Source organism: Tiliqua scincoides, chromosome 7 (genome assembly GCF_035046505.1).
Source record: "Tiliqua scincoides isolate rTilSci1 chromosome 7, rTilSci1.hap2, whole genome shotgun sequence".
NCBI lineage: Eukaryota > Metazoa > Chordata > Lepidosauria > Squamata > Scincidae > Tiliqua > Tiliqua scincoides.
In genome coordinates, this window is record NC_089827.1 from 55,646,587 (window position 1) to 55,667,136 (window position 20,550).

At 45.8% G+C, this 20,550-nt stretch overlaps 1 protein-coding gene across 2 annotated transcripts in view; it reads left to right on the forward strand.

Moving 5' to 3' along the window:
* Window positions 1–19,726, forward strand: part of TRIOBP (TRIO and F-actin binding protein) — a 60,501-nt gene extending 40,775 nt beyond the window's left edge. For both annotated transcript variants that reach the window (XM_066634272.1, XM_066634273.1), the window contains 12 exons: window positions 3,332–3,388; window positions 3,829–3,897; window positions 5,121–5,210; window positions 5,804–5,913; window positions 10,755–11,310; window positions 11,774–11,869; window positions 16,456–16,603; window positions 17,107–17,218; window positions 18,203–18,362; window positions 18,621–18,731; window positions 18,907–18,993; window positions 19,565–19,726. In XM_066634272.1, coding sequence (XP_066490369.1) covers window positions 3,332–3,388; window positions 3,829–3,897; window positions 5,121–5,210; window positions 5,804–5,913; window positions 10,755–11,310; window positions 11,774–11,869; window positions 16,456–16,603; window positions 17,107–17,218; window positions 18,203–18,362; window positions 18,621–18,731; window positions 18,907–18,993; window positions 19,565–19,726 — 1,758 coding nt within the window. The remainder of the gene's footprint in view (window positions 1–3,331; window positions 3,389–3,828; window positions 3,898–5,120; window positions 5,211–5,803; window positions 5,914–10,754; window positions 11,311–11,773; window positions 11,870–16,455; window positions 16,604–17,106; window positions 17,219–18,202; window positions 18,363–18,620; window positions 18,732–18,906; window positions 18,994–19,564) is intronic.
* The last annotated feature ends 824 nt before the right edge of the window (window positions 19,727–20,550 follow it).

Genomic DNA, 20,550 nt, shown 5'->3' on the forward strand with positions numbered 1-20,550 from the left:
TGAGAGAGGTCTCTTGAAAAAACGAGGATGAATGGAAATCAAATGTACACATTCAGAGTGATTCAGAACTTCATTATTCTCTAAGCTTCACCCTTACAATTGTTTTTAACGGCAAGACCTCTCAAGCACTCTGTTTTTACTTGATAATTTGGTTTTTCATGTCACTGCACCTCCTTGTTCTCAATGGCTGGATATAGATACTCCTTCCACCTTTTGGGTCCACTTCAGGTAAACCCTACCCGAATACTATGTCCTGGCACCAGGATGCATCTGGTGGGCCACTGTGAGATATACAGGAAGCTGCACTAGATGGTCCTTTGGCCTGATCCAACAAGGCTCTTCTTAGCTGCAGAGCTGCCTACAACATAACCACACCACAATACACAAACTAGATTTATCTGATTGGTCACAAAATACAGTATTTGCGTTTGAACTTTTTGCCTGCCATAGATTTTCTCTAAGTGCAGACTGCTCCTTTCCTGCTGCCTCCTCAGAATTCTGATCTGCCTCTTTGGCCACAGAGTTCGGATTACCTCTGGAAATGGGAGCAAGCAGTGCTGTCACAAATGTATCTGCATGAGGAAGGAATGGTTTGAATATGAGGAGGAGTCTGAACGTGCAGGCTTTGTGATCCCACTTTCTGTTGACTTACCTTGCCTGCCCCTCTTCCCTCCCCTTCTCCCACTAGCTGGCAGCGCAGGAGGCAAAGAGAGGGAACCCTCGGTCACCTGGCTCTAGTTTCCATGTGGGTTTTCTTTTTCCCCCTTCCTGTTGACATCCAGTCCCTGCAATCGGACACCCCAGCCAGATAGGCCAGCAATAGGCTGGGATTCACAGATGCAGCAACAGGTGTCCCTCCCCAGCATCCAATCAGGTTGTGCTGTTTGGGGCGGGCCAGAACTTCTGAGCTGCCTCCTGCCCTAACCTTGGGTGTAACCCAAGAACTCGGCCTTGAGAGATGAAAGCAGGGAAAGTTTCACCCTGCTGGGCTGCGGGGGAACCAGGTTTGCAGAGGCATCTGGCGCTGGATGTGTTCTTGGAGCTAGTGGAAGCCCTGAGGGGAGGTGAACACCCATCCAGGTGCAGAGCTGCTCCCTACACCGATGTTTTGCAGGCTGGAGTATGTGGCAGTTCAGACCGCAGGACAGGGTCCCAGTGAATGACTCTCTTGATGGAGACGGCTTTCTGGTATGGATATACCTCTTCTTTTGGTTTCATGTTCACCTTCTGAAGGTGGAGAGGAATGTTTGGGGATGAGAGCAGAATTGGTCCAGTGGAACTGGACAGCATGGAAGCCATTCAATCTCTTTCAGAAATGCCAGGGCTCTTAATTCTCCTGGAAAGCAAGGCTGTCTCTGCTGCAGCCCGGGAGGAGGTGAACTCCCTTCCGGACAGCAGCACAGCCAGATATTTTAAGACTTCAACTCCATGTAGAACAGGGGCTGCTTCAGACCCAGTTGATCTGAAAAGCTAGGTTTGGCAAGGAGCAAACCAGCTCTCTCCCTTTGGGGAATAGAGTAGACGGTGATGGTCTGGTGCATGGAGGGGGGGGGAATACAGAAAAATATGGAACTGGGAGATGGAGGCAACATCATTCAAACCTGAAAAGTGTGGCACGTCAGGAGGTGTGGGGAGGGGGCAAAGAGCAAAGCGCTGGAATTGAAGCCGGGGAGATCCTGTAAAAAGGGGGAAGAGAGGAGGCATTTTGTTTGCACATGGGAACATCTGGGCAGCTGCTTTTGACAGCTCCCTTTGTCCATCCCATTTTTCTTCATAATATTTTCTGCTGCTTCCAAATATTTAATTAGTTTTTGGTTTTATCAGTTGAATCCAGGTTGGGGTGTTCGTGTGCATCTTAAAAAAAAAAATGGTGTGCCCTTTTTGGTTTTGTGAAGCAATAAAGATGTTTTTCCTGTGTCAGCTGCTTTGAATTGGGAGGCAAAACAGGTTGGGGTGGCAGCAGGCTAATGAGAGATTTTGTGTGTGTGGCGTTACCCCTTTGATTTAGAACCATATCCACCCCATTCATGTTGCTGTACCAGGACTTTGCTAACAGAAGCCGGGGGGGGGGGGGGGGGGAGGGATCTGGGAGGGGTTTTGCTCAGCAGTGGAGAGGTTCTCTGGCATTTTGGGAGGTGTGTTTGTAGTCTCGGAACTGACTTGTTCTATACCTGTAGGCAAGTCATTTTAATATTTTGTAAACCTACTCCTCTCTGTGTAGTCTCTGTGACAATTAAAGCATGCTAAATGCACCTTTCTATGAAGTGATGGCTAGTACTGGCACTTAAAATCACAATGTTAACTCTTATAAAATGATTCAGCCTTATATGCCAACCAGAATATGCTGCCAAGAGCATTCCTAAATCACTGTTGCACACCAGCTCAACACAGTTATTGAAGAGGGTGTGTGTGTGTGAGAGAGATTGAGGGTTGCAAACCTGAAGAATGATGTCATATAAGTGGGGTACAGAGTGAGTCAGTCCTGGTCCTGCATTTAAGTCTCGCCTCCGCCATGGATTTATTTAGTAGCATTGGGCATGTCACTTATTCCCTCTGCACTCAGTACCTATAAAATGGGAAAAATATTGACCCTACTATTCAGGGTCTACCTACCCTACTAATGAGCAGAACAGTATATACAGGCAGAACCAGTATGGAATCCTGGGGTCAAGTCACAGTGCATCCATTTAAAACATTTGGAGACAGAGCATCCCATAATGATAGGCTCTATCTCTTTCCCTTGGCTAGCCTTTAGTTGCTAAACTTGGGTTGGGTCGGAGTCCCACCCAGGTGGTATAGAAATCTCTCATTCATCTGTAACATCTTGCCAGGATTGTGGAGCAAACACTCTTGACCTCCTTTAATATTTTCAACTTGTATAGTGCATTTTTTTAAAAATCCCCAAAATGATATACCAGAAAAACAAGAGTTTTAAATTATACAACAAAATTCGTTACAGTGGATTAAAGTAGTATGAAAAGAAATGTTTGGGAGAATAAAAAGGTTTTTCACCTGGTTTCTGAAGGACAATAATGTAGGCATCAGTCAGGCCTTCCTGGACAGAGAGTTCCACAAGCAGGGTGTCACCATCAAGCGGGCCCTTTCCCAGTTACCATTCCCCTCCCCTCTAGAGATGACTTCTCTGCCAGGGTGGGAATATGTGAACTTTAGACTTGTTATCACATACATGTGTTTCTTCTTTTTCTGAGCTCCATTTGAGCTAAGCTCTTCAAGGTCCTGAATGAGGCTCTGTGCAAAATTATTATTTTTTACTTTGAGTTTATAATACCAGGCAATGTATTAAATCTCTGTGCGTTTTATCTCTCTCCAGCCGGATCTTCTAAATTTCAAGAAGGGATGGATGTCCATACTGGATGAGCCAGGGGAGGTAAGGAAAGGAATCTTCCTCCCTAACAGTGGTGGTTGTTTAGATCAGTGAATGTCACCACCATGTATTGTTGCAGCAATCCACATTTGAGGAAGCAAGAATGGAAATTGCTTTTCCCTTTGCTTTATGGTTAAATGTGGAACAAGATGGCTCCATAGTTGACTTCTTAAGAAGGGTTGGTTTGTGAGAATGGGGTTTTAATGACTACTTGACCTAGCATGCTTTCGTATTCCTCAATCCCTGTTGCATGCTTCCTGTCAAACTCTGCCTGTTTGTCTTGTTGAACAAACAAAAGGGGGGAATCACCTGATCAAAATTGAGTAACCAGGCTTGTTGTTGACTTTGGAGGGCAAGCTCTGAAGCTTCCTTGATCTAATATAGCTCTTCCTTCCCCCTTGTCTGGCCTTGCCCTTTTCCCTCCCCACTGGTTGTGTCTGCAGTGGACGAAGCACTGGTTTGTGTTGACAGATTCAAGCCTGAGGTATTACAGGGACTCTAATGCTGAAGAGGTAAGGAAGCATCCTGGCCTGTGTGACATAATACCTAAGAAGCACTCATAAGAATATGAGAGGAAAGTGCTGGATAATTGTTTTGTATTATTACAAATAATAATTTGTTCTGAGCTGTTCTGAGCTGTCTGTGACAGATCAGGAGAGAGGTCTTGGGGTGGTGGTGGACAGGTCGATGAAGGTGTTGACTCAATGTGCGGCGGCAATAAAAAAGGCCAATTCTATGCTTGGGATCATTAGAAAAGGTATTGAGAACAAAACGGCTAATATTATAATGCCTTTGTACAAATCTATGGTAAGGCCACACCTGGAGTATTGTGTCCAGTTCTGGTCACCGCATCTCAAAAAAGACATAGTGGAAATGGAAAAGGTGCAAAAGAGAGCGACTAAGATGATTACGGGGCTGGGGCACCTCCCTTATGAAGAAAGGCTATGGCGTTTGGGCCTCTTCAGCCTAGAAAAGAGACGCCTGAGGGGGGACATGATTGAGACATACAAAATTATGCAGGGGATGGACAGAGTGGATAGAGAGATGCTCTTTACACTCTCACATAACACCAGAACCAGGGGACATCCACTAAAATTGAGTGTTGGGAGAGTTAGGACAGACAAAAGAAAATATTTCTTTACTCAGCATGTGGTTGGTCTGTGGAACTCCTTGCCACAGGATGTGGTGATGGCATCTGGCCTGGACGCCTTTAAAAGGGGATTGGACAAGTTTCTGGAGGAAAAATCCATTACGGGTTTCAGGCCATGATGTGCATGTGCAACCTCCTGAGTTTAGAAATGGGCTATGTCAGAATGCCAGATGCAAGGGAGGGCGCCAGAATGAGATCTCTTGTTATCTGGTGTGCTCACTGGGGCATTTGGTGGGCCGCTGTGAGATGCAGGAAGCTGGACTAGATGGGTCTATGGTCTGATCCAATGGGGCTGTTCTTAAGTTCTTATGTACATTGAGCAAAAATGGGGCGCTCAGGACACAAATGAAAGGGAATCAGCAAAGAATATCTTTGGCTCATGCATCATCTTTTGTGCTAACTGCAGAGGATGGGTTAGAGCATGGACTCTTAAAAGTATTTGATTTACTGAGCTTGGGAGGAATTACCCAAGAGTGGATAGAGGCTCTCACAGTTTAAGGAATGAATGGAGGCAGATGTCAAGGAGTATTGATTGGTCTTGAGCTAGGTGCGTATCTCAAGCTGATGATCTGGATGTCATTTCAGGCAGATGATCTAGATGGGGAGATTGACTTGCGTTCCTGCACCGACGTGACAGAATACTCAGTTCAACGGAACTATGGCTTCCAGATACATGTGAGTACTTGGAATTGTAAAGTTTGATGGAACAGAGGGCCACGTTGTCCACCACAGCAGTATTAAGACTGCAATCCTATACGTGTCTGACTGAACTCAGTGGGATGTACATCTGAGTAGACATGCGCAGGATTGTGCTACAAGAGTACTGGAGATCTCTTGCTGCATAAGAATTTTGTGTGAGATCAAAGGTGCCAAAGTGAGTTTGGTACATAAAGTTCACATATCTCTGGCAGGTAGTCTGCCCACTCCTTATTGAATCCCAAGTTAGAAGCTCTTACCGAGGGCTGGAGGAGTTGCTAAATAAAGGCTTAAATCAGGAATGAACTTCAGTTTGCAGCAAAATGCTAACTTGGACAGATTAGTGGTTTTATCTACATTAAATTTCTATAACTTACTGAACGTCTCTATACAGTCAAAATATAAGCTTTAGGGGTTCTAGTGAAGGCAAATGTTTGCCACAAATGCTTGTCGTGTTCATTAAATATACTGGCTTGTATCCACCTGATTGTATCTTCAAATCTGTCTTTATACTAGAGGCAAGATACACGTCTGTGAAGTTGATCATGTCGGATTTGGTGTTTTCTTTTCAGACTAAAGATGGCATCTTCACATTGTCTGCAATGACATCAGGAATCCGGCGAAACTGGATCGAGGCACTGAGGAAAAGTGTGCGTCCTGCCAGTGTACCAGATGTCACAAAGTATGTGCCCCAGAAATATTTCCAGCTTCTCTGATCCTGGCACTTTTGATCAGCTTTCCTGATGGGTCATTGAATGATGCTTTCCAACTTCATAGGGAATTACCAATTGACCATGCACCCCAAAAAATCCTTTCCCCCCTCTCTTCATCCTTTGCATATGCTCCCCAAGCTGCTATGTAAGTGATGTCTAGAATGATTGTGTGCCAGATACAGAACTGTGCCAGTTAGAAAAGGAGCCCGCACTCCGTTTTGCCCAGCATTTACCTTCAGTAAACCTAGCCTTTCTCCTTGGGCCTGTGTAGTCTCTTAGCATTTTTTTGTTTTGTAGATCACAAAGACTTCTGCTTCCCACAACATACAATTAGCCACTGCCTCAGAATAGTCCTACAACATTTACCAGTTGGCACAAGAAGCAAGAAGCAAAAGGTAGATAGGTTTGCAAGCCTTGGTGGTTGCAAGGCTTCTTAGGGCTCTGCATTTGGGAGCCTTTACAGTCCTGTAGGTTAAGTAATACTCATAGCGTTCTTTGTAGGACAGAGGTGTGAGTGATGGCCCACTTAATGTTCATTTGGTCGTGTGTAGGCTGCAGTTTATCCCCAAACCACATCCAAGAAATGAAACATGCTTGAATGGCAACAGGAGAAGGCCTGGCTAAAGGACTTGCATAGAATTGAAAGGAAGCAAAAGACCTTGTCTAACTGCTCATTGTGAGGTGGAAACTTCTGTTCCTCTTGTTCCCTCCCTGCAGCCCTCCTCCACTGTTTTTTTTAAAAACTTTTTATTATCTTCCAAAATAAAAACAAACAACACATATAAACAAACACAAACTCAATACAAAACACACACAAAAACACAAAAACACACCGTTGGAGGGTGCAGACAATCATATATCAATATATCTAATCAATCAATACATATCTTCTAATCTTGTTTCTCTTCTAGTTTAGCCTCTTAATATCATTTATCTATCATAATGTATCCTGTATAATATATCATGTATACAATATATTCATCTAAATGCCCTATCTTATACATCTACAACTTCATTTTCAACCAAGCATAAAATGGTCTTCATTGCTCTATCTGTGTAGGTTTGCGCTATTGATCCAAAATCTCTGTAAGCCTATCCATTTCCGCCACATTCATTATTTTCTCTATTAATTCATCTTTCATTGGAATTTTAATATCTTTTCAGTATCTAACATGTAAAATCCTTGCAGCAGTTAATATCATAATAACTAAATACACATCATTTCCTTTATCTATAGTATCTAAGGTAATAAGCAAAAATAACTCTGGTTTCAGTGATAACATAAATCCAATGATCTCTTGTACTGGATTCCTTACCATTTTCCAATATACTTGCATTTTTTACATGTCCACCACATATAATAAAACGTCCCTTCTTCACATTTACACTTCCAACAATTTTTTGATATGTTCTGATTCATTTTTACCAGTTTTACTGGTGACATGTACCATCTATAAAACAATTTATATACATTTTCTTTAAAATTTGTTCTAGTAAATTTTATATTTCCAAATCTATTCCCATTCTTCTAATGCAGGGGTGCCCAAACCCCGGCCCGGGGGCCACTTGCAGCCCTCGGGGACTCCCAATCTGGCCCGCAGGGAGCCCCTAGTCTCCAATTAGTCTCTGGCCCTCAGACTTGCTAGAGCCCGTGCTGGCCCAATGCAACTGCTCTCAGCATGAGGGTGACTGTTTACCCTCTCACGTGAGCTGTGGGACAAGGGCTCCCTCCATTGCTTGCTGTATCACATCTATGATGCAGCAGCGGCAGCAAAGGAAAGACTAGACTTGCTTTGTGCAAGGCCTTTTCTAGGCCTTGGGCTATTGCAAGACCTTCATTCATTTTTCCTTCTTTTTTATTGAGTAAAGATAAGGGTAAAGGAGCCAAATATACATGGATTAAAGGTAATACAAAGGAGAAAACATTAGGGAGACCTTCATTCATTTAAATAAGTTCCATATCTAATATATTCATTTATGTAAATTTATTCAAATTTTAGATGTAAGTAAATTAATTTTTTCCCCGCCCCCAACACAGTGACAGAAAGATGATGTGGCCCTCCTGCCAAAATGTTTGGACACCCCTTTTCTAATGTAATATTATGACCTATCCATATTTAACTTTTATAACTGAAGGAAGACTTTCTTTGTTTTTGAGGTGAATTTAAGCCATTTATGTTGACAGAGTAAATACTCCATCCTCCCTTAACCATCATGTTTCTTTTTACTATTCACCTTCTCTTTTTGTCATCTTCTTGTTGCTATCAGTGAATGCCTCCTTGTCCCTCTAGTTTCTTCCTTTTCTGATTCCTCAGTTATCTCTGAATCATCTGATTTCTTTTCTTCCAGCTCCATTTCTGCACTTTCTAGTTCTTTTCTTCTCAGTTCCTCTTCCTCAGTTTCTTTATTTCTCATCTCATCTTTCATCACTGTACTCAAAAAATTTTCCGCTTTCATTGTTGAATTTATACTATATCTCTGTGACTGGAATTGAAAAAACATACTTTCCGGGATAAGCCATCTATATGGTATTTGCTTTTCTCTTAAGAATTTTGCTAGCTCTTCATATTCTTTTCTCTTTCTTACTCTCCATGGGACATGTCTCAGAATTTTCACTTGGCTACCCTCCACCATCCATTCCTTTTCCTGTGAGATCTTCAATATTTTATCTCTGTAAAAAGTTCTGATGAATTTCACATGGATTTCTCTTGGTAGTTCATGTTTTCTTAGATAAAAAGTGCTCACTCTTCTCGCTGAATCCAGATCCATCAGTATCTCCTCTGTTGGCGTGTTGATCTACTCTGATATTAAATCACCAATCAGATGTCGTTATCTTCCCCTTTCTGTTCTGGTACATTTTGTATTCTCACCACTCAAGCTGCACTCTCCATCTGAATTTCCATTAAAGTTGCCTCTCCATCATATTGGTTCTCCAGTATTCTATCTCCAGTATCCTAGATTGATCTTTTGTCTTCTAATTTTCTAATCTTTTGTGTATTCTCGTCTGCTTGACCTTTAACAGCTTTCAGTTGCGCACTGAGATCATTTAGTTGTGTAGTTAAAACATCAAGCCTAGCTTGAACCTGCAGAAATTGATTTGTGTGCTGCTGTCCCATCGCTACTAATTTTTCTATATTGTCTTGAATTGTCTGCTTCCAGTCTTTCCCATTCGGTTCCTCTTGTATTAGTTTTCCCAAGCTTGACTCCAGGGTGGGAGAGCCCCTAACTTTCGCTCCTTTTCCTGTCATCCTTCTTCCTTCTTATGTCTTCTTTCCTGTAAAACTCATATCCGTTATCACATATATCACTATCAGTTACCCATATATCACATCACATCAAGAAATCAACTGTTCACCCATAAAAACCAACACCAGGAAATTTTAAGTCAAAACAAACCTTTGCCTTGCAATATTTTTAACACCACTAGATTTCCTCAGCATATCATCCTCTTTACTTCACTTGTCAAATCCTGTTCTTGTCCTTGCAATGTCGTATTAAATCCACTAGATGTCTCCAATGTTCTATTCTTCTTATTCTGTTGTTTTGATTCTATTGCTTAAGTTTGTAGCTATATCAACCACATTCCTTTCCAGGAGATGGTGAGAGGAATTCAAAACAATAAACCACTTTTGCAAAAGAAAGAAATGCAGATCTCCAAGATCTCCACAGGAAAACAAAACTGAGCTGCAAAGCAGAGTTTATATTCCAAAACGATTAATTTGTAATCCTACAAGTTTTAGATTTGTAAAGTTAGAGTTATATTTTCATAACAAGCTTGGCAAATCTCGTCCAAAGCTTCTTCTCACACAAGCAAACAAGTGAACGAGGGGGGAAATCTGCCCCTCCTTCTTCTTCCCTTGGGCAAAAGCTTAATCAGGCAGTCAATTAATCAATCAATACCAGACATACACAACAGAATAACACTCACTTAGTTCTTCCAATGTCTTTCCCTGCCTGGGGCCTTCAGCTTAGTTTCAAGGTGAATCCTCACCAATACCGACATTGATGACTGGCTCCACTTTTAAAGGAAAAGGCTATTTGGTCCCAAATACAGTGATCAGACTGTAAAGGTGAGCAGTGGGACTGGGTGTTGGTTTGGGATCCTCGAAAGATGCTGAAGCCCCAGCACCTTGGAAGGGCCACCACTGCCCCTAGCCTCTTCCAGCTGCTTCCTTGCCTGCCAGGTGAGCAAGCAAGTGGTAATGGCAGCCAGGAGCAGCTGCTATTGTTGCTCACCTGTCCTCTCCCAGAGTGGGCAGCTGCCCCTCCTCACAGCTGCTGTTCCAATAGTCACCTGCCCTCAAGCTCTCTAGTTGGTGGCCACAGCAGCAATGAGGACAGCAAGGAGGAGGTGGAGCTCCTACTGGAGGGAGATCCATTGGGGTATCTTGACCAAACACCCTCTAAAACCTGGAGTCAGGCTAGTGGGCAAAGTCCATTTACCAAATCAACCCAAGGTGCCGTCTGGACAGTACTTAACACCCTATCCTGGCAGTTCCTGCTGCCAGAAATTAGCATCACATAATTCAGGGCCTTATCAGAGGGAAAAGCTCTCAAGGCTGTATTGTTGTGGCATGTGTCTTTGTGCAGAACATGTTTGGCCGTGATCCCAGGTGCTTAATTTTTCTTGTCTTCTTGGAAGCTTCTACATATTGCATTGCTGCACAGTGTAATAATAGGCCTGACTCTACTTGGCATAATGTGGGGTGTGGTCACACACTGGGTCTGAGAGCAGGTACAGACAACTTCCACAGTACCTGCCTGATCTGTTCGTGGCTCTAAGACTTTTGCGTCCTCCCTCTGATTTCAGGCTCTCCGACTGCAACAAGGAAAACTCCTTCCGCAGCTACGGGTCCCAGAAGGGCTCCTCCAGATCAGAGGAGCAGCGACTGGGCACAGGATCTGAGGTGATTTCCCGCAGCAGCAGTAGGAAAACGGATGGGCAGCGCCACGCCTTTGACTATGTCGAGCTGTCCCCCTTGCAACAGGGACCTTTAAATCAAGGTTCCCCACAACGGACAAGAGGGAGCACAAGAGGCACAGATGGAGCAGTCAAGCGGGAGGAGCTGGAACGGGACCTGGCCTTCCGCTCCGAGGAGAGGCGGAAGTGGTTTGAGTCTCAGGCCAGTGGAGTGCTGCAGACGGATGGTGTAGCAGGGGACCTCGGCCACAAGACGGGGGGCCAGGAGCTTCTAGGGGCCCCCCTCTCTGAAGCTCAGAGGAATCGGCTGAGTGAGGAGATAGAGAAGAAATGGCAGGAGCTGGAGCGCCTGCCCCTGAAGGACTCCAAGCGGGTTCCACTGATGGCACTGCTGAGCCAAAGCAAAGGAAACCAGGGGCATACCAGTGAGGCACTGGAGAAAGAGGTAGGAGTTGTCCAGCTGATGTTGCTTGTTCTCTCTATGTCCTTGAGTAGAGGGGCCTTTGAAAAACTAGACTGAGTCATGTAGTTCTGGCTGTTTGTATTGCCTTGTTGCGTGCAAAGAGAAGGAGAGGTATTTATTGGAGGTTTTAGGCTATACAAAGCTTTTCTTGCGTAAATGCTTGAATTAGCCCTCATTGTGTCTCAAATGCAATTTTGGAATGTGAAAGCCTTAATATGTGGATTTTGAAACTGAAGTGACTATTAGCATGACTAGAAACAGGACAGTCCCCTAAAGTTGACCTGTATGTGATTACATGCATTATAATCCCCTGCCTTGCCCAACTTGCTGCATCCTGGCTGGACAAACAGACAGGTAATAACTGCTAGATATCAACTAGACATATATTAAATCCATGCTTCCCACCCACCTTTCAGTATGGCTAAACCTCACTTTACTGGGTCAGATCCAGGTCCTGAAGTCACAACTGGAGTCCTTGCGTGCCCACAATGATGCAAAATCGCACAGAGATGGACATGCACCTCAAGGCTACATCTCTCAGGTAAGGGCATAGCTGCTTGCTGTGTTCGGCATTCTCCACCTTTCTCTTCTCTTCCTCCTCCCTCTACATACCTCCACCCTCCAAGCCATGCGATGAGGAGAGTGGAGCAAAGATCATCTTGCACTTCAGAGATAGTTGTTATGGCAGTAGCAACAACTGGGACCCGCTATCATTGATGTCAATTTATATAGCTGGTGCATATACACACCATATAGCATCTCCCCACCTCACACATAATGAAAGCTATCAGTTTTGAAAAATGATGGAAGGAAAAATCCTTAGTTCATATTTAGCCATTACATTATAATTTTAATGTTTGCTTGAATTTGTTGCATGAACACAATAAAAGTAGTTGTGGAACAAGCAGAAAGATACATGACCCAGAAATACAGCAAGGGGCTCTCATTTAGATGTACCTTCACAGATCTAACAGACACTGTCTTGTACTCCAGGTTCATTAGACTGGTGGCATGTTCTGTGTCTGGGCTAGATGAAATTGCAGTGCAGATACTTGGAAGCTGACAGAGATGCTTGGATCCAAAACAGTGCTCCCTTGAAAAATACTTCATCTCCCCAACTTGCCTCACTTACTGACAAATGAAAAAAGAGGCCTTACTGATTCTCTTTTGCCTCAAATCAAAATGTTTCACACAAACTGGAGTACTTTGGATTGGAGATTCTCTTCCATGCATTGGTCACCTGCAGCATATAGGCACTTGGCAGGCTGGAGACTCGCCATGTCAGTGGGTTTTGACACCAAGAACTGACAGCAAGTTTGGTGTGGTTGAGCTCAGGGCCTCTGAAAGGAATATTTATCAGGAGGTACATTTTTTGGGCCCCTTCCCTTTGCCATTGGATCATAGTTTTATACAGTCATTGAATCATAATTTCTACAAATTGTGTATAAAATGATGAATGCTAGTCTTCGCATAATATATGCAAACATTTTCTGAGTTCCCAGGAAATTTCCAGCTCTGCTCCTGGGCCCCCCCTTTGACCCAGGCGCAGGTAAAATGTCCCGTCCCCCCGCACCTCCATCTCATGGAACCTGGTGAGATCAGGAAACATAAGAAAATTTTCAGCCCCCCCTACTTTGCCTTCTGGGCCCCCTTTTTGACCCTGGGCCTGGGTGCAGTTTATCTTCTGCACTTCTCTCATGGGCCCTGGTTGAGCTAGATCAGTGAGCTTTTCAGCCACTGTGCTGTGGCATACTGGTGTGCCGCAGATGGTCCGCAGGTATGCTGTGGGACTTTGGAGAGGGTCATTTATTAGTAGGGCAGTTGGGGGATGGTGTGCCTTCTCAATGGTCAAAAAAACTGATGGTGTGTCTTGTTAGTGTGCCATGAGATGAAAAAGGTTGAAAATCACTGTGCTAGATACTTGTGAAGGAATTGCATGGGCAGATATGTGGATTTCTGAGCATGGTTGCAGTGAAATGGCAGGATGGCAACTTTCCTGATGGCTAGATGCTGCTTAGCAGTTTCACCCCAGTGTGTTAAAGTGATGATATGATGGCAAGAACTGTAGGCAGAGCAAACCCTTTGAATGGAAATTGGTGCTATTGTCAGGGTTAAATACACCCCATTTGAACTGCAAGTAGGACGTTGTCCTGGAATACATTTGCAGTGTCCTGGAAATTGGACATGAATGGCAGTATTCGCTGATAGGGAAGGCCCATCAATGTACAGGTCTTATAGAGTGCCGTTCCTTTAGCAATTAAGCATATGTTTCTTGAGAGTCCAATTTTTCACCGCCACTTGGCTCTGCAACTATTTGTGGCTTTGAAAAGATTCCTGGGAGGATCAACATGCCAGTGAACTAATATGGCAGATGCTAGTATGGTATGTTAACACAGCCTAACACTGGGGCCATAAGAGGCCTGGACTCTCTTTCCCAGTGGCATTGTTTTTAGTTGTTGTCCAGCTGTCAGTGACTGCATCCAAACACACACTAGTGTAATGTATCACAAAATCCTCCCGTCTACCAGCCTGGGAATGGATGTGAACTAACCCTTTTACGTGTGCCTGGATTTTGGGAAAGGTTGGGTAATATGCCTGGCAAGCAACTTCTGTCAGAAGAAAATTTGTCTTGCCTGATGTGAGTGGCTGAAGAACTGTGAACCTTTTGGGGGGGGGCAAGTATGGTGACGTGGAGGTTGGTTGTGCCAGGAGGTTGTGGGCAGGGGGCTTTGATGCACAACAGAAAATAAAAAGTGATTTTAAAATCACAAACCAGGGTGCTTTAATATTAGCCATAAGGTTAGTCTTTGGGCCCCAAATGGTTTAGGTCAACAGTTTGTCTTATATAGGTGTGGTCTCTATATCTACAAATTTTGCATCTGTGGATCGGGCTTAACGCGGATCCCTTGGACCTGTGTGCAGCCAGACTTGGCCCCACCTGAGCCCTTCATGGGCTTCTCCGGGCCTTATATGGCATAAAAATGTCACTTCTGGTTGCCAAGGGAAACCAGAAGTTGTGTTTTTTGGCCTGAAACATCATCTCCAGAGGACTTCAGAAAAGCCCAGAGCACAGTTCCAGTCCCCTTCAGAGGGTTTAAGGGGCCAATTGCAAATTTCATAATCCTGTATTCCCCACCTGTATTCATTTCATTATTGAAATGCAAGCTACTTTCCCTGAGAAGTGTGACATCTGAGGATTGTGTGTCCCAGAATGCAGTGATAGACTGTGTAACAAACACAGTAGGAGTGCATCGCTTTTACTAAGGATGTGGGAAAGGGGATATAGCATTAATTAAACCATTAATTAAACCTGGTTTAAATTAATTAAACCAGATAAGGGCACCTGAGGGAAATGTCTGAGCCAGAGGCAAGGCCCATCAGCAGAACTACTGCTCAGAGCCTTTTTTTGCTCCGCTGCTGGCCTCGGAAGCAAGCAGTGAACCGGTGAAAGCTTGTCTCTATTCAAGATGGCTCAGGCTGGAAATACGTATAATTAGCGTCCTAATTTCAGTCTAGGCCCGGATAAAGACCTGTTGACAAGTAAGATACTTGGCGAGGGTTCGTAATAATCTTCAACTCCAGAGTCAGGCTGAGAAACTCCAGCTATTCGGAGGTTTGGGGGCCCCTGCAGCCAAACCAGATCCAGTCAGTCTTGCTCAGCTTGTTGGCTCCTGTTCCAGCAAAAGCCCTTCAGTGCCAGAAGCCTTTCTGGATGGACTCTCTAAAATGGAGTGATCGTCATTTGCCTCAAGCCTTTTTCATTTTGCTCAGTATTTCAAATTTAAGTCTTATAGTTTAAATGCAGGTCTTTATGTCCGATTGAATTCTTATCAGACCAATCCTGAGAAGTTTGGAGTGCAGGGCTGCTGCATCACCAATACGGCTACTGCGGCATCCAGTGCGCAACTGGGCACTTGTGGTGGCTCCTTGGGAGAAGGGGACTTTTGGCCCCTTCCCGCAGGTCAGGGAACTAGCCCCTGAATGGGGCTACTCGATTCTGCAGCAGCTCTTGAGCCGGCGTAGAATTGGAGAGTCCCATGTCAAGCTGTGCAGCCTGACACAGGGCTCAGGATTTGGTGGGACTGAGCTGTACTTCTTCCCCACTCCCTCCCCCGCCATGCCGCCTCTCCCTGCCTCCCCTATGCCCCCACTTACATCTCTGCCACCCAGCAGTCTGGGCAAGGGCACAACGCAAGCTTGCACTGGGCTAGCTCCAGCACTGGGCCCGTGGTAAGGGTTGGCAAATGTGTCTTACGGCACGTTTGGGACAGTTCACGCTGGTGGTGAGGATGAGGATCGGTCTTGCTGTTCAAGATCAGGCTCTAATCATCATGTCCGTGATATTAAACAGATCTGACTTCAGAAACTCAATTGTGCAGCTATCCATGGAGCCTTCTGTGCTAACTCTTTTGTTTAGATGCTTTCTTCTTTTCAGGGTGTGGTTTTATACCCTTTTAACCTTCAATAGGACTGTGTAGTAGTCTTTCAGGCTCTTCCCCCTTTTTTAAATGTAGTGAGAAACTCTTGTGTCTTTTGCGATTACTTGTTCTTAATCTGCCCCCACGTGGTGAACAGAGAGACAGCCACGGGCAAAGATGTTTCGATGTTGGTGGAAGATGGCCCATCCTTACACTTTACCACAGAGCTGGGCATTAAATAAGGACACCCAACCAACTGTGAGGGGAAAACTGCAGGCCTTCTCCATATCCTAGTGATATTTGCCTGGGACAGCACTGGTGGCACTTGAACCAGCAATTCGTTCTGTGTATGAGAAAAAGGAAGGGCTCACTTTGCCAGGAGATACTCGGCAGTCTTCAACTTGAAAAAGTCTCAAGTTCACACCATCCTTATGCATGTTCTGAATTGTGTTCCTTGAGTATCTTAGTCTTTTCCCCCCTCAACTCGAGCAATCTGTCTGCCAGCAACTTTTCATTGTCCCCTCCCCGCCACCACTGGGCTCAACAGCAGAAGGTCGCTGAATTGCAGGGAGCAGGCTGGCATAAACGTTTGCCTTTCTCCCCTGCTTGTGGGCTTCCCAGAGGTGGCTTGTGACCCACAGCGGGGAGCAGGTTGCTGGACTAGCTGGCCTGACTCAGCAGGGCTGCTCTTGCGTTCTCTGTCCGGCAGGAGGCTTGTGAACGCAGTTTGGCAGAGATGGAGACCTCCCACCAACAGGTCATGGCAGAACTTCAGCGGCACCACCACAGGGAGATGGAGCGGTTGCAGAAGGAGAAGGAGCGGCTCCTGACGGAGGAGGCTGCCGCCACCGCTGCAGGTAGCAGGTGGTTTGGTGTGCACGCGCATGCCGCTTCTTTTGCATCTCCTTTCTGACTTTCCATTTCCAAGCGAAACGCTCTTAGAAGCGGCCTCTGTTTGCGTGGCTGGAGAAACTCTGCAAGCACCATCACATGTATCTTTGTAGTATATACTGCATGATATCAGTAGCAAAGAATGGGGGATGTGCTCCACTGACACATGGATGATGTACGAAGCTGCCTTATGTTGCATCAGGCTGTTGGTCCGTCTCATCCTGCATGGTCTACTTTGACTGGCCAGGTCCTCGGGTAAAGAGCTTTCCCCTCACCTGCTGCCTCATGCTTGAACCAGAGATGCCAGGAGATTGGACTTGGGGCCTTCTGCATCCAGACTGTCTGTTCTGCCACAGAGCCTTTGCTTCTCCCATCACTTGGGAACCAGCAATGCAATTACTTCGCCACCCTCCCTACTTCAGCCTTTGTCTCACATCTCCTCTTCTCTTTCTTCTCTGCTTTTCTCTAGCCATCGAAGCACTGAAGAAGGCACACCAGGAGGAGCTGAACAAAGAACTGGGCAGGACCCGCAGTTTCCAGAAGGCCGGCTTAGACCCAGATGCTCTCCGGCGACAGCATCAGTAAGCAGCTCTTCTGGGGTGGCCATTTTCCTCCATTCTATGGGTCCCTCCCTTGACTAAGAAACCCACTTAAGAAAGTCAAGCCAGGGGACAGTATTCCAAAGTATAGTCTAGGACGCCACTGGGGTTGCAGAAAGGAAGGAATAGGATTGTGAGACCTGGATGCTTTGTGTCCAGGTGCCTTAAATTGAAAAGTGCTACAGAAATGCATAACATACGTTCGTTCTTACTGGAATCCTTGTGTGTGGTGCTGAGGCACTGTGGACTTACCAAGCTGCTTTCTGTTGACTAGGATCATCTTGGCCACTATTCCAGTGGTTCCCAAACTGTGGATCATGACCTGATTTTTGGTGGAGTTGCCAAAGGGTGATGGAAAGAGCAGAAAACTAATTGCCACAAGCCCTGCGGCTATTGAAAAATCAGATACTGTAGCTGCTAATTACCCTGCAAAGAGCTCAGCTCCTGCAGTTTGCAAGATAGCTGCTAGTTTCCCTGCAAGATGCCGAGCTCCTGCAGTTTGCAAGCATGTGTAAATATAGAGATAAAGTGTTAGGGTCTCTTTTCTGCTTATTACAAATAAATCTTTCTAGATCGCCTTTTTTTTTTAAGTCTGGTAAATCTAGGTAGTTTCAATAGAGTGTCATTTTAAAAAGTGGGTCCTCTGGGATTTGCTGGTCTATACAGACTGTAGTCAACTGTCTGGGGTTTCAGGCAGGGGTTTCATTTCCATCATCCCTGGTGTTGCTGGGGATTGAATCTCAGCAGGTCCTCTCCTGCTGAGATATGGCCTCAAGCAGCCGCCCTCTGCTCTGTTCTCTGGGGATGGGGCAGCCTTGTTTGCACACAAGCAGGGCCTGAGATGTCAGCAGTGGGAGGTGCCTGGCTGTTGAGGACCTGCTGGGGGAGTGAAGAAGTTGGACCATGTTTGCACTAAAGGCTCTGAGAGTAGACCTCTTGGTGGCAGCATTCTGATCTCTGCTGCAGGTCTGACGTAGAGGCTCTGAAGCGGGAGCTGCAGGTGCTTTCAGAGCAGTACTCCCAGAAGTGCCTGGAGATCGGGGACCTCGTGCAGAAGGCGGAAGAGCAGGAGCACATGTTGCAGCATTGCCAGCAGGAGGGAAAGGAGCTCTTGCGGCAAAACCAGGCAAGAGTCTTGCTGTGATCCCCCCCCCCCCCCCCCGAAGGCAGGATTTTAGGAAGTAAGGCAATGTAGAGAACAGTGATGTCAAAAGATAGCCAAAAGGACTCTAAAGAACAGCATAAGCTGTATAAATGGAAATGTTGGGTTCTAGTCTTCTGTGGAAGCCCTTGCAAGACAGACTTATCAGATGCCTAGTGTCCGTCCATTGCTGCTCTTACATGACCAAAGCCCATCCCCTCTACCCCTCCTTCTCATTCCCAGGAGCTGCAGAGGCGTCTGTCAGAGGAGATTGGGCAATTACGGGCATTCATTGCAGCCCAGGGCTCATGTGATGGTGTTTCGCACAACGAGAGGAACTCCTGTGAGCTGGAGGTGAGAGAGGCTGCTGCTTTTTCCAGCTCCTGTTGGAATACCCATTCTAAGCTGGGCATCTTAGGTGTTGCTTGCTGCCAGGGCTGGATTACCCAACAGGCATAGGAAGCATGTGCTTAAGGAGGGCAGGGGCATCCATTTTTTGGAGGCACTCACTGATCTCTTGTCTTCGCAGGTTCTGCTCCGAGTGAAGGAAAATGAACTCCAGTACCTGAAACAAGAAGTTCAGTGTCTTAGAGAGGAACTTCAAATGATGCAAAAGGTACATTTCTAGGAGCAGGTCAGATCTGCTCCTTTGCAGAGAGAAGGTGAAATCCTCCTTGCTCTTAGGGCCAGGGCTGCACAGAATGTGCTGACTTCTCTGGAGCACAGTTTGACCCATACACACTTCATTTTTTAATGTACGTTGGGCCCTCCCACATCATTACTCTGCTGGCTGGCACAGAATAAGCCTCTCTTGCATTCATGTGCTTGCTTCCTATTCATTCCAGCCCACCAGAGGCCAGAAGGAGCTGGAGGCCTTGACTTTGGAGGAGTGGCCAGCAATATATTGCTAAGGAGAAATCTTCATGCTTTGAAACTTCCTTCTGTTTATCAGCTGAAAGTCAGACTAGTGCAGGAGAATTGGTTAGGAACCAACGCGGACCTCAAGCCCCTGTGATCTCTGCCCCCATCTTGTGAAAATTGCTCCCACGCAACTGACACATTTCCCTGGCTGCTTCAAGAGAGGGACTGGGTGGATTGTAGGCGATCCTTTAGGATCTGCAGAATGCATGCCAGGCCTCACTGGGGCAAATGCCAGTAAGCTGTATGGCAACTCCTTCCCTTTGCAGGATAAAAGGTATGCTTCCGGGAAGTACCAGGATGTGTATGTGGAACTAAACCAAATCAAGCAGCGGTCAGAGCGAGAGATTGAACAGCTAAAGGAGCATCTGCGCCTGGCTGTGGCAGCCCTACAGGAGAAGGAGACACTGCACAACAGCATTGGCAAGTAGAGGAAAGCGGCTGCTGGGAATAAATGGTGGGACACGTTGTGTTGCAACCCTTGGGTAGGAGCTGTAGCATGAGCTGCACCACTGCAGTTTGTATGCAGAAAGGTGCCTAGGAACCTTAACATCTACCTGGAAATGCTGGGGGCTGGGGAAGACCCTTGTCTGAAACTTCAGAGAGCCACTTCATGGTGGTACACGTTCATATAATTGTGCCCCTATGGCAGTAAAATAGATAGATCAGTGATTTTCAACCATTTTCATCTCAAGGCACACTGACAAGGTGCTAAAATTGTCAAGGCACACCACTAGGTTTTTGACCATTGACAAGGCACACCATGCTGCTGGTAGGGGGCTCAAATCCCCCAATTGCCCTACTAATAAATGGCCCTCCCCAAACTCCCACGGCACACCTGCAGGCCAACCGTGGTAAACCAGTGTGCCATGGCACAATGGTTGAAAATCGCTGAGATAGAGGCACTCAGTTTTCAAGGAACTAGACAAAAATGCAGTGCATTTTCTGTGTTAGCATCTCTACATCACAACACAAGAGGCACACTTACGAGACCCACTAACCATGAAATAGGGCAGGATTTTGTTTTCTGCCCAATGGTGCCATTTTCCAATGTTATGTAACACTGCTGCTCTAGGGAACGCAGGCAGGGCTAGAGGAATACCAGGCCTTATTGACTCAGGGCCCAATCATAGCCAGTTTGCGGGTCCTAGCACTGGTGGAGCACCAGAGTTTCGCTGGGCAGAGGAGAGGTAGGCGGAGAGGAATGCTGGGGGGGGGATAACGGGAGGCGCGACCAGCGGAGCTTTGCTCCACT